This window comes from Microcebus murinus, chromosome 5 (assembly GCF_040939455.1).
Source record: "Microcebus murinus isolate Inina chromosome 5, M.murinus_Inina_mat1.0, whole genome shotgun sequence".
Taxonomy (NCBI): Eukaryota; Metazoa; Chordata; class Mammalia; order Primates; family Cheirogaleidae; genus Microcebus; species Microcebus murinus.
The window spans coordinates 7,946,330-7,960,385 of record NC_134108.1 but is presented as its reverse complement, the minus strand read 5'-3'; the positions used below and the strand labels follow the sequence as shown (position 1 = coordinate 7,960,385).

At 46.9% G+C, this 14,056-nt stretch overlaps 1 protein-coding gene across 2 annotated transcripts in view; it reads left to right on the top strand.

The window, feature by feature from the left end:
• Nucleotides 1–828: 828 nt before the first annotated feature.
• The window catches only part of FNDC1 (fibronectin type III domain containing 1), a 92,209-nt gene continuing 78,981 nt past the window's right edge, over nt 829–14,056 (top strand). For both annotated transcript variants that reach the window (XM_012759676.3, XM_012759669.2), the window contains exon 1: nt 829–1,114. In XM_012759676.3, coding sequence (XP_012615130.2) covers nt 1,015–1,114 — 100 coding nt within the window. In that variant the 5' untranslated portion in view covers nt 829–1,014. The remainder of the gene's footprint in view (nt 1,115–14,056) is intronic.

Here is a 14,056-nt window from a genome sequence, read left to right as displayed (position 1 = left end):
TTTACAATTCGTCAATTTTTTTCCCCCTCTCTGTAGAAGGACACAAATCTGGTCAGGTTTTGGGTTGTCATGACGGAGAGCCGACTGTGAGTTCAGCCCGGCCCAGTCTGTGAGGACACCGGTCGCCGTCGCCTCCGGGGGCGCTCCGAGCCCGCGTGTCCCCGGCGGAGCTGACCAAACGCAGCCGCAAGGAGCAATCGAGGCAGAGGTAATGTAAAGAAAGACAGACAGACAGACATATGGAATGTCCTTTAAAAAGGTTCCTCGACAAAAATATACACTCATTCATTTGGTAAAAAACAAAAAAAATTACAGAAATGGATGAAGCGAGGTCGCTTAGGTGCCTGGCCTGGGTTATAAAGCGCGCTGAAAACTGTTTCCCTCTCAGCTGGCGTCACGCGGCCCGCAGAAATGAGCGCCAGGAGCGAGTCTCAGGGTTTTCTAAAAGCCCCTTCGCGCGGGAAGGACGGGGCTAGCCGGGAACGGCGGCGCCGCGCGGGAGCGCAGGGTCCGGCCCGCGACACGGCGGTATTTGGTTGAGGGGCGACGTGCATTCCCGGGCTTGGCAGCCACCGGGCGCGACCGGCTGTTTGCCCAGCCAGAAATGAGAGGTTAGACAAGGGGACGGAATCCCCCGGCCCCTTGACCCGGCACGGCGACCACAGAACCTCTCAGCCGGGATCGGGGCGCCTCGGACCCCTGCCCGCGCCCCGCCCCGGCCCTGGCCTCGCCGTCCAGCCCCGCCGCCCGGCCCGCCGGCCCCTCCTCGGCCCCGCGCCGCCGCCGGCAGGGGGCGCCCGCGCGCGGCTAAAAGGCGCGGCTGGAGGTCGGCAGCCTCAGTGGCGGTGCGCGGCGGCCGGTGCGCAGCGGGAGCGATCGCCGCGGGGCCGGGGCGCTGCGGGCACTGCGCAGCGCGCGCAGACCAGACGGACGGCGGCGGGGACCCGACGGCAGCGCCCCCGCACCCCCGACTCCGGCCAGCGCCCCGACCATCCCCGCGTACCCCGGCTCCCGATGGCCCCCGAGGCCGGGGCGCCCCCGCGCCCGCTGCCCTGGGCGGCGCTGCTGCTCCTGGCCGCGCTGCTCCCCGTCGCCTCCTCGGCGGGGGCCCCAGGTACGCAGCGCCCGCCGGCTGCCGGCTCTCGGCGCCCGCGCCGCTCCCCTGCCCGCCCGCGCTGCTCCGCGCCCGCCGCCCCGCTGCGGGGCGCGCGTCGTGTCACCAGCCTGCGCGCCCTCCTCGCTCGCCCGGGCTTCGGCACCGCTTTGCCGCCGCACGGCGCGGGGTCCGCAGGCTCGAGCCGTCCAACTGCCGGGGAGATTCAGGCAAAGAGAAAGAGAAAAAGGAAAACTCAGCGTTGTGGGGGAGAAAATGCCTTTGGGTGCCCAGAGCTGCCCCGGGGCGTAGGTGCCATCCTCCTTTCCTCGCGTTCACCTGTCCCGAGGCAGGACGGCCGCTGGAGAGGGCGCGGGGAGCGCGGAGGGAGGCAGGGAAGCAGGGCTGTTCTAGAAGGGCCAGGGGAAGGCCGGAGCCGCCCCGCGGCCGTCGGGGTCTCGGGGCTCCAGGAGGACCGCGCTTTGGGAGATCCGCCCCCGGGAGCTGGAAGCCCGCGAGCCCGGGTGGGAACTTCCTCGAGCTGGGAGAAGACCTTTGTCTTGAGAGGAGGGAGAGGAAAGTGGGGAAGTCCGCTCCAGGGAAGCTCGCCCTTCCCGGCTGGACGGCTCGGGCTGGAGCCGGGATGGATGCTCTCTCAGGGAGGGGGCTCTCCAGAAAAGGCTAGCGCGCTCTTGTCAGATTTCTTCCACGTTTCCCGCAGAGAGAGACACGTTTGCGGTGTTTTTTTTTCATCCCTATGCCCTGATGGCCCTTGTTCCCACCCCTAGGTGCAGGCATTTTCACACTTGAAACGGTGTGGCTTTTATTTATGTCATGGGCTGGTACAAATGCAAGAAGTAAACGCTGTTGATGCTGTCCACGTCCAGCTGTGTTAGAAAAATTCAGATGCTAGTGCAGTGAGGTTACTTGCTTTATGATGCTGTTCAGTGTCTGTTTTGCTCTCCTACTACAAGGGTAAAGGGAGAAAAGTTGAGAGTCACGTTGCTTTGCGACTTTTTGGTGGATATATCATGCCTAATGCTTGGTTCACGTTTATGGCAAGTATGCTGATGGCCATGCCACCTTTTAATAAAAAGGCTGTGCCAGCTGTAGGGTCTTTTTCCCCCCTGGTAGTGATCTCTAGGAAAGCATTCACTGAATATTTTGAACATTACTTGACATGAATAAAACTGTTTCAAAGTCTTCCAACACCCCCACCCACAACTCCTGGCTTTTGTTTTTCTAAGTTAAAATTTTCTGTGTTGAAAGAGTTTTTGTTTCAGAAAACAGTCAGAAACTAGAGCCAATGCTAAACTGGCTTCGTGGTGATTACAGACAGCTTTATTCCTTTGGATTCCTCTGCCACCTGCAGATGGGTTACCCGTGAGTGTCTGAAGGCAGGGTTGTTTGTGAGGCTCCCGGAATCCTGCCGAGTTGGGCGCTGTTCCTTCTTTTTGCCTTCTGCTCTGTAGATCACAGAGCTGTGGAATGTCGGAGCTGGAATGCTTCCTGGCACTTCTCTCTGCTGTGTTGACGTGGGATCTGCAGTAAAATGATGACCAGACTAGAAATGGACAGAGGAGGACAAGCACATTTCAGAATGAGTATCTACCACATTTAAATAGAGAACCACACTTGGCAACCTGCAGATAGCTTCCAGTGCTGTGGAAAAAAATCATGAGGCACGTAATCTATTTCATGGGCTCCTTCTGATGCCAACATTATGGGCAGACTGCTCGCTCTCTCTGGTTGGAATCATGCAGGGACCAAGCAAGCTGCTTGTGTGAAACCCTCCCAGCCTCCTACTCCTTTGGGGCCAGACTCTCTGTAAGGAAATTGCCCAGGGTGAGCATAATAGTGGCAGACACTGCACTGCAGCTCCAGAGGGACTCTCCTAAAAGCAGAAGTGATTTGCAGGACACACTGAAGTTCTAAATAAACCTTCATCTTAGGATCGATTAAAACACAAAACAAAATAAACAAGCAATGCAATGCAATGCTCTGCACCCCAATCCATCCCTACACTAGGCTGCTATGCAAACATTAAAATCATCATGGTTCTTGCCAGTCTGATATGATACATTTTTCTTAAAAATATGTACATATACATGAATGCACACATTTATAGTGGCTGTCTTAGGGTGGTCAGATGTGATTTTTATTTTTTTCTTTAGAGATCCTTTCAGGGAATCTTTGAGGTCACAACTATTTTCAAAGTAGTATTAAGATGCTATTTGCCTTTTTCCACTGTGTTAGCATTTATACCAAGGGTGCAGAAGCTTGATAGGTAAACTGCTGGTGCCTTACCACTGAAGCCAGGCAGGGACACTGTAATGTGCTAGCAGCCATTGAATTTTTCTAGCCTTTGCAGTTAAAAAAAATATTTGCCAGTTTCAATTGAGAATGTCCTTGATGTCACAGTAAAATTATTAATTTTACCAATTCTTTATGTCTTCAGATGCATGTCTTTAAAATATTTTGTGTAAAGAAATGGGAAGAACACAAAGCTCTTCTGCTGACTACCAGGTTTAATGGTAACCCCAAGGAAAAGCACTTGTGTGATAGTTTGAGTTGAGGGTTGAAATAGCTGCTTTTTTAATGGAATGTGGTATTTACCAAAAAGAATTACAACAGAGAAACTTTAATTATTTTGACTTGGGTATTTGGCAGACATTTTCTCAAAAATGAACAAAGAGATCCAGCTACTACTAGTAAAATAACTGCTGGTATTTCTTGCCAGTGATAAAATTTGAGCTTTCAAGTGAAAATTAGAATTTTGCTAAGTTGTTTCCACCACTGTCAGCTTGAAAGCTTCCCAATACTTAGAACCTTTTCTAATGAGATAAATGGTTATATCAATGAATGTGATTTATAAATACATTATAAAATGTGTCAACATTTGCATGATCTCCCTAACCAAGTGAACCAATAAATCCAAATGGCTAGTGTCTAGTGAGTGTTACAAAAATCTTGCATGAGTAAAAGATGCATCCAAAGTCCATGACAGCCCAATGGAGTTTTACTGTCACACAATGTGAAAAATTCATGATATGGTTTCAGATTCTACAGTGGAACTAACCTTTAAGAAACTGCTACTTGATGAGTTTTGGTGTAGTATCAAAGATTTTCCAAAAAAATTTTTCCCTCTCCCAGGTTTTCCAAATTTATCCAGAAAGCCTATTGAAATACTTTTCCAACTACGTATCTGTGTGAGGCTGGATTTTCTTTAACTGAAACAACATATTGCAACAGATTGAATGCATAAGTAGATCAGAGATCTATTAAAGAGATTTGCCGAAATGTAAAAACAATGGCACTCTTCACATTATTTCTTTTTGTTTTGGAAAACAGTTTTCATAAAAGTAAAAATATGTTTTTTATGCCAGTACGTAATGGTTTATCATTTTAGAATGAATTAATAAATTAACTTTTCTTAGTTTTGATTCCTAGTACAGTAGGCAAGGATAGATAAAACTCACATAAACATAACCTCTGTGGGATCCTCACAAATTTAAGAGTAGAAAGGAACCCAGAGATCAAGAAGTTTGAGAGCTGTTGGTATATACAGAGGGAATTAGATTAAAAAATCAAGATGCCTGGGTTCGAGTGGCAGTGCTGTCAGGCACTCACTGGGGACCTTTGGCTAGTCTCCGCTCTGGGACAAAGCACATGAATGGAGATTCCTTCCACCTCTGAAGGCCCTTAGAAGCTTTCTGGTGGCCCAACCTGCCTCCAGTTCTGTAGAGTTTCCCTGTCACTTTTGTCATCCTTGAGGGGAGGTGGTGAACACAGCCTTTCCTTTTATCCTGTGCATCATCGCAGCCCATCAATGAGAGATGGAAGACCTGTTTTATTCATCAAATGAGCATGAAATTCATTATTGTGGAATTAGAGGTTGTAGTAGGATTGCAGTGGCAGTTCACATCCCTGGAAAGTTATCACCAGACAGTTCCAGAGCATTATCAATATGCCCTACCAAGATCTTTCATATCTATTTAATATATTTAAGTCATAAAGTCTCATTCCCTAAAAATAGGAGGCGGGGAGAGGGTAGGGAGTGTGTTAGTTTCCTACTGCTGTTGTAGCGAATTACCACATATTTAGTGGCATAAAACAACACAAATTTCTTATCTTACAGTTCTTGAGGTCAGAAGTCTGAAATGGGTCTCACTGGCTAAAATCAAGGGCTTCCTTCCTCCTGGAGGCTGTGGGGGAGAATCAGTTTCCTTGCCGTTTCGAGCTTTAAGAGGTGCCCACGTTGCTCGCTTGGGAGGAGATGCACAGGACATCTTTGGGAGACCATTATTCTGTCTACCCCAAGGGGTGAGGGTGGGGTGTGGAGCCTAGAAGCAAAGGTTTCAGGAGAGGCCCCATTGCTCTTGGCTGATTAAGGAGCAGACCTCTTTTCATTGTCCCCTTGGAACTTAGGGATTTCTTGAGTTGTAATTAAACCTCTGTTATCAGGAGCTTTTATTTCAATTGGAAAATACAAGGTAGGGCCAGGTGCGGTGGCTCACGCCTGTAATCTTAGCACTCTGGGAGGCCGAGGCAGGAGGATCACTTGAGCTCAGGAGTCTGAGACCAGCCTGAGCAAGAGTGAGACCCGTTTCTACTAAAAATAGAAAAATTAGCCGTGATCACTTGAGCCCAGGAGTTGGAGGTTGCCGTGAGCAATGATGAAGCCACTGCACTCTACCCGGGGCAACAGAGCGAGGCTCTGTCTAAAAGAGAGAGAGAGAGAGAGAGAGAGAGAGAGATGAGTATTCCAAGGTATAAAAGTGAAAGAGAGAATAGAATCTATTTACTTGTAAATGCATAGGATATTTATGTTAGGTTACACATGAAACTGCAGACGTTGCTGGCTTTGGGGAGAACTGGCTGGCTGGCTGGGGGACGGTGGTGGGTGTTGTTCCATCCGTATCTTTTACCAACTTTAGCAGATGTTAGAGCTTCGGGAGTCAGGGAGGTGTCCATTATTCGCCTGAGTGAGCAGCCTTCCTCCTAAAAAGTCATCCTTGTCTCCGGAAGACCTGCGCCTTCCCCCTGGCCCTGGCGCGCGGCCGCGCTGGCGCCCTGCGGCCCTTAGGGGGCGCTCCCGGCCTTCCGGAGGCGGCTCCGCCTCCTGCCGGCCCCTTCCCTGCAGGCCCGGGATGGAGAGAGGTCCTGGGCGGGAGCCACGGCTTCAGAAATAAGGAAATTAGGACAAGCCTTCAGTTCTCACGCATCGTTCCCTTGGTGCTTGTCTTTGGGCAGTTTTGCTGCTCATTGGCGCTTCCTTGAGACGCTGCGCTGGGAGGGACACATCACTGATAAGACCCGCAATGAACGGCTGTTAGCAGCTTTCAGCACTGGTAGGAAAGGAAATTGAAGCCTAAACCAGGGGTCAGCAATGCCTTAGCTGCTGGGGTGCCCCTGGCGCCTCTGCAGGCCCCGCTAGGGCTGCAGCCGTCCCGGAAGGTGGGGTAAGGATAGGGGATTGCGCCCCAGTGCCTGCCTCCCTAGCCCTGACTGTCCCCTCTCAGCCTCTCCCCTCCTCCCTCAATTGTTTACTTTTGTATCAAGGGAGAATATTATAATTATAAACAATACCTATTCATAATAGTTATATATAGTATTATCACTATAATTGTAACAATGCTACACTTGAAATATAGCAAAATAACTTGAGAGCCGTTCATGTTGACTAGAGAAGAGAAAATACATTTTTCTATTTATGTCTCCTATATGCAGAGGAAATTATGGTTCAATTATGGCATTGTCATAATCTATACGTAATTCTGTTTTCATCTTTATGAGTTCTTAGATGCACATTTTTATTTCCTTTTAATAATAAATGGCCATTTAAAGTGTGGTGGAGTTTGCCATTTCTCTGTATGTTATACCATTTAATTGTCACAGTAACCTTGTGAGGTTGCTAACATCCTCGTCTTACTAGTGTGGGAACTCAGTTCCAAGAGGCTAACCGGCTTCCCGGAAGTCCGCAGTCCAGTACATGGTAGTCCTGGGATTTGGACCCCAATCTTCTGGATCCAAATCCCACACTGTCCCTGCAGACCACCCCGGCTCTTGTTGGTTTGAGTTCACTGTGTGGCCCTTGTTTACTTCTCCAGGCTGGGTGTGAGTGCCAGCACCCACATTTCTATGTGCTCAGAACACCCTTCTGAGTCTATTCTTGTAACATCGCCGTTGGCTGTTGAGAAATGATTCTCTGACACACAGAGCTGTGTTGTACTCGAGTAGGGCTTAACTTGAGATGAAGTTGCAGTGAACCTATTCCCTGTTACAAAATAGATTTTGCCTGTGGATACAAGCTAGGTCCTCACTGTGGGAAGCAGGCTTTACTCGGGGGTCCTGTTAAAACCTGCTCTGGCAGCTCCCGGAGGCTGGTGCTCTGTGTCTAACTCATTGCATAAACCCTGCACGTCAAACACAGTGGCTTTCTGTGAGTGCTTGATCCTGGTGATGGAAATCACAACTTTGAACCCCTCAGGAATATATTTTAACCGGAAGGCTCTTGGAAGTCCCACCACCTGTGCTAAGACATTCAGGTTTGTTTACTGGACCACATAAGTCAAAGAACAAAGCTGAGAAACCTTAGTTGCTAGCCTGTAGGGTTGACACATTCCTGCCTCTCATGGCAGTGGTGAGGCTGACACTATTAATAATGGCATTAAAGTATCTTGAACTTTTTGGAAGAAATGTGTCATTTAAATGCAGGGCTTTGTTATCGGGGGACTTTTTTATAGTGTCACGTCTCTTCATCCAGTTTATTAGGTTTTGACTCAGCCACTGATTTGGCTGTGTGACTTTGGGCAAGTCATAACTCTTCAGTCCCCGCTTTTCTTATCTGTAAAACGAGGGGATTGATCTGGGTATTGTTAAGGGCCCTGCAGCTCTAACTCTGTGGTGGTCTCCATATGAAGGATGTCCATTCATTCATTCAGTCAGTCAGCAAGTGTTAATACGGGTCAGATGCAGGATGCCAAGTCAGATAAATGTAGTCCCTGCCCTTAGAGAAGGCACAGGCAGGGGAGTGGCGGGGCGGGGAGGGCGAGCGCAGATGGCAATATGTGATAGGACAGAGCAGTACAGGTGCCTTGGAGGTGAATTAACTGGAAGGTCAAGGAGAGAAGGTGCCTGCGTCCCACAGTGAGGACGCAGCTTGTATCCACAGGCAAAATCTATTTTGTAACAGGGAATAGGTTCACTGCAACTTCATCTCAAGTTAAGCCCTACTCGCGTTCAACACAGCTCTGTTTGAGCTGGGCCTTGAATAGGGCATAGGCATCAGCTGGAGAAGGAAGACGAGAAAGGACATCTCAGGTAGAGGAACAGACATTCGGGCTCAGGAAGCTCCTGAGTTTGACCTTAATCCAAAGTGTCGGTGACAGTTGCAGGAGGGTCTGCATTGCACCACTAGGTGGGTGGGAGGTTGTGCAGGCAGCCGAATGGAGGAGCGCGCTGGGCTCTGGCCAGAAGGGGCAGTGGAAGCTTCCACTCATTGTGTCTGGGGGCTTCTTTTGTATTTGCTTGCTTATTTTGGGATTTGGGGGGTTTCTTGACTACAATATAGACCAAGTCAGCTACTAGCTACTGTCTTTACCTTTAGTCCTATCTTATTTGAAGAAGCTTCTTTGTTTCATGTTTTCTGAAATGGCTCATAAAATCCCACTCTGGAAAAGGTTCCAGGGTACCGTGGGTCTCATGCATTCAGGTGTGAATAGTCGAGTAGGATTTATAATTAAGGTAAGAGTCCTGAATGGTGGAGTGTGGTTGGGTTTGAGGTCGTGGGTGGCTCTGTGGGCAGAAGTGCAGTTTCCAGGTAGAGAGCCTATGTGAGTAATCTTAGGAGTTCATTGGGAGGGGTGGTAAGTAACTTGGATTAAAGAGGAAATCAATGGATATAATTTATTTAGACTGTTATGAAGTCTGCAAACAGAGTGGAGATGAGCACACATTGCTCTAGGAGAAGTGCGGATAATGGGTCCCTTAAGCACCAGTGCTGTGGCTGAAGCCAGGTGGCATTTCATAAGCAATCTGAGACGGGTGTGCAGTGACAGCTCCTACTTTATGATGTTCCACGTTTGTCTGGAGATGAAGTCTCACGGGCAGTCACCCTCGGTAGAACTCACAGGGCTTGGTGGGGTGCGACAGGTGTGGCCAGGGCAGAAGTAGTCAGGTGTGATCAGGTGTGGTGTCTGAGGACCTTACGAGAAGCCACTGCAGTCAGGTGGGACCTGGCGGTCACTGTGAGCCACCTGCTGAAGAACCAGACATTTTGACAAAAAAGCTCCATGAAATTTGCTACCCCCCTCCCGCAGGCGAGTGCCCCAGGGGATGGTGGGAGACGCCCTCATCCTTACAGTGCATGCGTTATAGAATGAAATCCCCCTGCAGAGCTGGTGGGTGGTGCTAGTGATGAGGACCCATGCTCAGGTGTGCCTTTCGCAGAGAAGCCAGTGTGGCTGTGTTGACTGTAGCTCAGTGTCAAAGCACCCGTCAAGTTACCCTTTCTCAGTAACCGATTCTGGCAGAACCCCTAAGGGTCAGGGTTTTAGACTTCACCACAGGCTTAAAAGCCTATTTTGAGAAATGACTTTTAAACGTTTATTTTAGAGAGTTGTAGATCTGGTGTTTTAAATCTTTGACATGTTTGAGGGGCTTCCTCAATATCAAAATTTTAAATTAAATCTTTTTGATCAAGAATTAACTGTGGGATTTTCCTGTTGAGCCCCTGGAGTGCATCAAAGGATGTATTTCTCATAGAGATATTATTGATTGATTAGGCTTCCTTGGTAAATGGTAAATGATGCTAGATCTTTAAATTACATCTATGAGTATGTTATGAATATGAATGTTCCAAAATTGTATATATTCATAGAAATCTAATATGTTGTCCATCATAATTTCATTTGTTGTGTTAAGGTATTGTGTGCCATAAAAATAACCAAATTTCCTTCTTGATTGCTGATTATAATGAATTTCCATCAGATTTTTAACCATGGCTCTCCTGTCCCTGTCATTCATAGTTATGATTACTCTCTAAAGACATTTGCCATCAGATTCGTGGAAAAGACTCTTAAATACAAGTTTCTACTAACTTTAGGGTCGAAGAACTAAAAACATTTTCAGAAATCTCATAAAGAATCTGACGCATTCATGAAACTACTAATTGAGATCAAGCAAAACAAAAATTAATTACATGAGATTAAGTAACTGATAATGTTTTCATGGCTTTTACTTAAAACATTGTTGGTTTTTTACTTAAGTATATTGTTTTCCAGATTTAAGGAGATTTTTCTCTCTTAAGCTATCTATGGTTTATAGCAATTTGATGAAGTCTGCATTTATGAACAAAGGTGGAAGCTTTCTCTCTACTTGATTCCTCCATAATTTGGAAATTATTCATGAATATTCTTTATGGCAATATGGTTCATTATGTAAGTTCAATAAAAATCTCCTCTCTCTTTGTAGCAGGATACAATTAGAAACATTGGCATGTCACCAAAGCTTTGACTGATATATCATATTTGAAAATTTACATAGAATACCTGGCTTCAAGGGTCCCTTGCTGTATAGTAAGTGAATAAAAGTTGTCACTTCCAGACAGACCCAGAAACCCTAAGACTGCAGGAAGAATCTAAAGTCTGCCTTGGTTTGGCTTCCTAGCCTCGAGGTTTTTAAATCTAAGATTCCTATGTGATCAATGTAGAAAAAAAGTTATATTTCTAAAGAAAAAGTATAATACACCCACTATTAAATTGTTAGTCCTGTGCCTATTTTTGAGTTCTTGTTATCTACCTATAGACTAGACTAGATCCTGAATTCTTCTAGATTCCACCAATCCAGCTTTCTTCCATGAAATTATTGACCATGAGAACCGCTCTGTTCTGGAAGCCCTAAAAGCTAGAACTAAATAAATTTTAAGGGACAAGTCTCATGCCTGCTATATGGGCCACACCAAGAGTTGACCAAACTGCTCGATGCTATAACCAGAGACATTCAGACAGCAAACCAGGGTGAGAAGTTGACGAATTCATGCTGTCGACAGCTTTTCCCAAGACGCCAAAACAAGACTCCATGTCATGAGACTCTTACCCCCTTAATGCAACCTTTTTCACTTGACACTTTAATGGTGTAATTAAATTTCACGATCAGTAGCTGCTGCTGATAATGTGACAGAACCTGACCTAAGAGATCCTTTAGTCCTCCTAGTAGAGACTTTGATGACATCTGTAATACAATTGTTGCTCATTCCCTGCTTTAATTCAGCCTAGTCATGGCATAATTAAAATTGCTCTATATTATCTGTTGGTTAAATAAGGAAATGTCTGTGCTATTGTGAATACTACATGCCTAATCTTGACAAATTCCTCTGGGGAAATTGAGACCCCATATAAAAAATTTAAAAACAGGACATATGGTTACAAGAAGTCTCCCCTAATTCCCCACGGCCATTTGATTTATTCAACTGGTTGCCTTTAAGCCTAGGTTGATGGCTCAAAATTATTATGCAAACTGAGATTATCATTTTGCTTTGTATTTTCCTTTCTAAACTTTGTATCCGTTACTTCTTAAATTTCTGCAAAAGTACAACATCTAACAAAATAATCCTGGCCCAGTACTTTGAAATGATAGCCGGTGCCTATCTTTGAGAGACAAAAAATGGACTCCAGGCAGACTTAGCCTGACAGCCACGCAATTCAAGCCTCTCTTGTTGCTCAAGTGTGGCTGAAAGTGTTGTGACACTGTTTCCTGGTCACCAGTCACTTCCCACTGACATGGGACCAGACTAGACCAAACCCGGACAGGTCCATCCCGACATGGAGGGATAATCAAAACCTAAGGACAAGATGATGGATCAGCGATGCTTTCAAAGAAGGTTCTTGATCAAAAAGGGGAAATGTATAAGTCATCAAAATCAAAATGGAATCACTTGTGTCAAAAACCCTGACAATTAGAGCCAGGAAAAGCCATGCAGGGAGGGTTCTCGTGCATAAATATCTGATAACAAGAACCATCACTGAAGACTCCGCAAAAACCACAGCACAAAGGCCATCGAAACCTTACACAGCTAAAATATTTTTGCAAGGACATCTGCCCAGCAACTGCTTCTCTAACCTCAGAGTGGCATCTCCTTCTTTATTTATCCTTTTAGCCAAGACAATATGTACCCTTCACCCAGTTTCCCCTAAAGGCGACATCCTGTATAACTGCCGTGCATCGTCCCAACTAGGAAAGTCAAGATGCACATTTCCATGAGAAGGGTCCCCCGTGCTACCCGCATGTGGCCACATTTGCCTTCCTGCCGTGCACCCCACCCACTGTCTGTTCTCCCACTCTGTAATTTTGTCATTTCAAACGTTCCATATAAGTTCAATTGTACAGTACGAACCTTTTGAGATTACGTACTCAATACTCAATTATTCAATTACTCAATATTCAATTAAGGATGTAATTTGAGATTATGTACTCAATAGGTGAGAGCCTATTTTAAAAAAGTATTTATTTTGCCCATTCTGCTTGTGATCACTATGGTTAGCTGGCAAGTGTTTTTGTGTGAGTGGAGGTATCATATATAATTTGGCTTCTCAGGAAAGTGCCTCTACCGCTCTGGTCCAAGCTACGTTACCTGTTACCTGGATTATTGCAGGAACCTCTCTCTAATCTCACTGCTTCTGCCCTCGACCCCACACTTTGGTCTCAGAACAACAGCTGTGGTGACTCTCATGAGGCGTGATGTCACAGAGCCTTCCAGTAGCTTGCCACCTCCCTCAGATATAAACCAAAGTCCTAACAAGTTTTCAAGTCCGGACGTGGTCATTTCTAACCACTCCCTCCCTCGCTGTCAGCTCCAGCCTCCAGTGGCCTTACTGGTTCTCTAACGTGTGAGGCCCCTTCCAGCCCCAGTGCCTTTGCACCTGCTGCTCCCTTTGCCTGAACAGCTTTTCATGAACATCTATGGGCTGATCCCTTCTTCAGGTTCTTTATGCAGCATCTTCTCATGAGGCCTTCCCTGAGCCCTCCCTGCCTTTAACAGTGCAATCCTAACCCTACCCACTACCCACCCCCAGCATGTCTTACCCCTGCCTTGTTTTTCTACACACCCTCATGACCACCTTTCATTTCACATATTTTTATGGCTTATTTGATAATTGGCCATATTCTTCTGCTGGAATGTAAGCTCCAGGACATCTTGCTGGTTTTATTCACCGCTGTATCCTCAGTGCCTAGAAGGCTGTCTGTGAATAGCAGAAGCTCAGTGAGTGCTTGCTGAATGGGTGGATGTGCTCTCTTTGGCGTGGATTACATACAGTGTGGACTAAATATGTTTATGTGTGTTGACCTGCCACCAGCAGGATATGGGGGTGGTGATGAGTGTGGGACAGTCCCCTGCGTCCCTCTCACCCTAACCGTGTGGTGTCAGCACGTGTGTTATTATGCGTGTTGGTTTGTGTTGGAATTCCCATCTGCAGCTGGGTGGATCATTACATTTATGCAGGATGTTCGTGTCCTAAAGCTGTTGTGATAAAGTGCCACAAACTGAGCGGCTTGAAATAACGAATTTATTCTCTCACAGTTCTGTCGGCTGGAAGTCTGAGACCCGCAGGGCAGGCAGGGTCGGTCATGCTTTCTCTGAAGACTCAGGGAGAGGGTCTTCCCTCACCTCTTCCCAGCTTCCTGTGGTTTCCTGGGCTTTTAGAAACACGTCGGTCCAATCTCTGCCTCTGTGAGAGATGGAGTTCTCCCTGCCTGTGTCGTCTTTTTATAATGACACTGGTCCTATCGACTTTCCAAGTTTTTATATATCAGGGACTTCAAGGTATTTTTTGGGGAATACAACTTAACCAACAGCATATGGTGTGCGTATCAACTCGCTTGCAACAGGCAAGCGAGTTCATGCGGCGCCGGGCGCTGGGACTAGGTGAGAGGTGGGGAGGCACGAGTCACCGGTTGCATTGT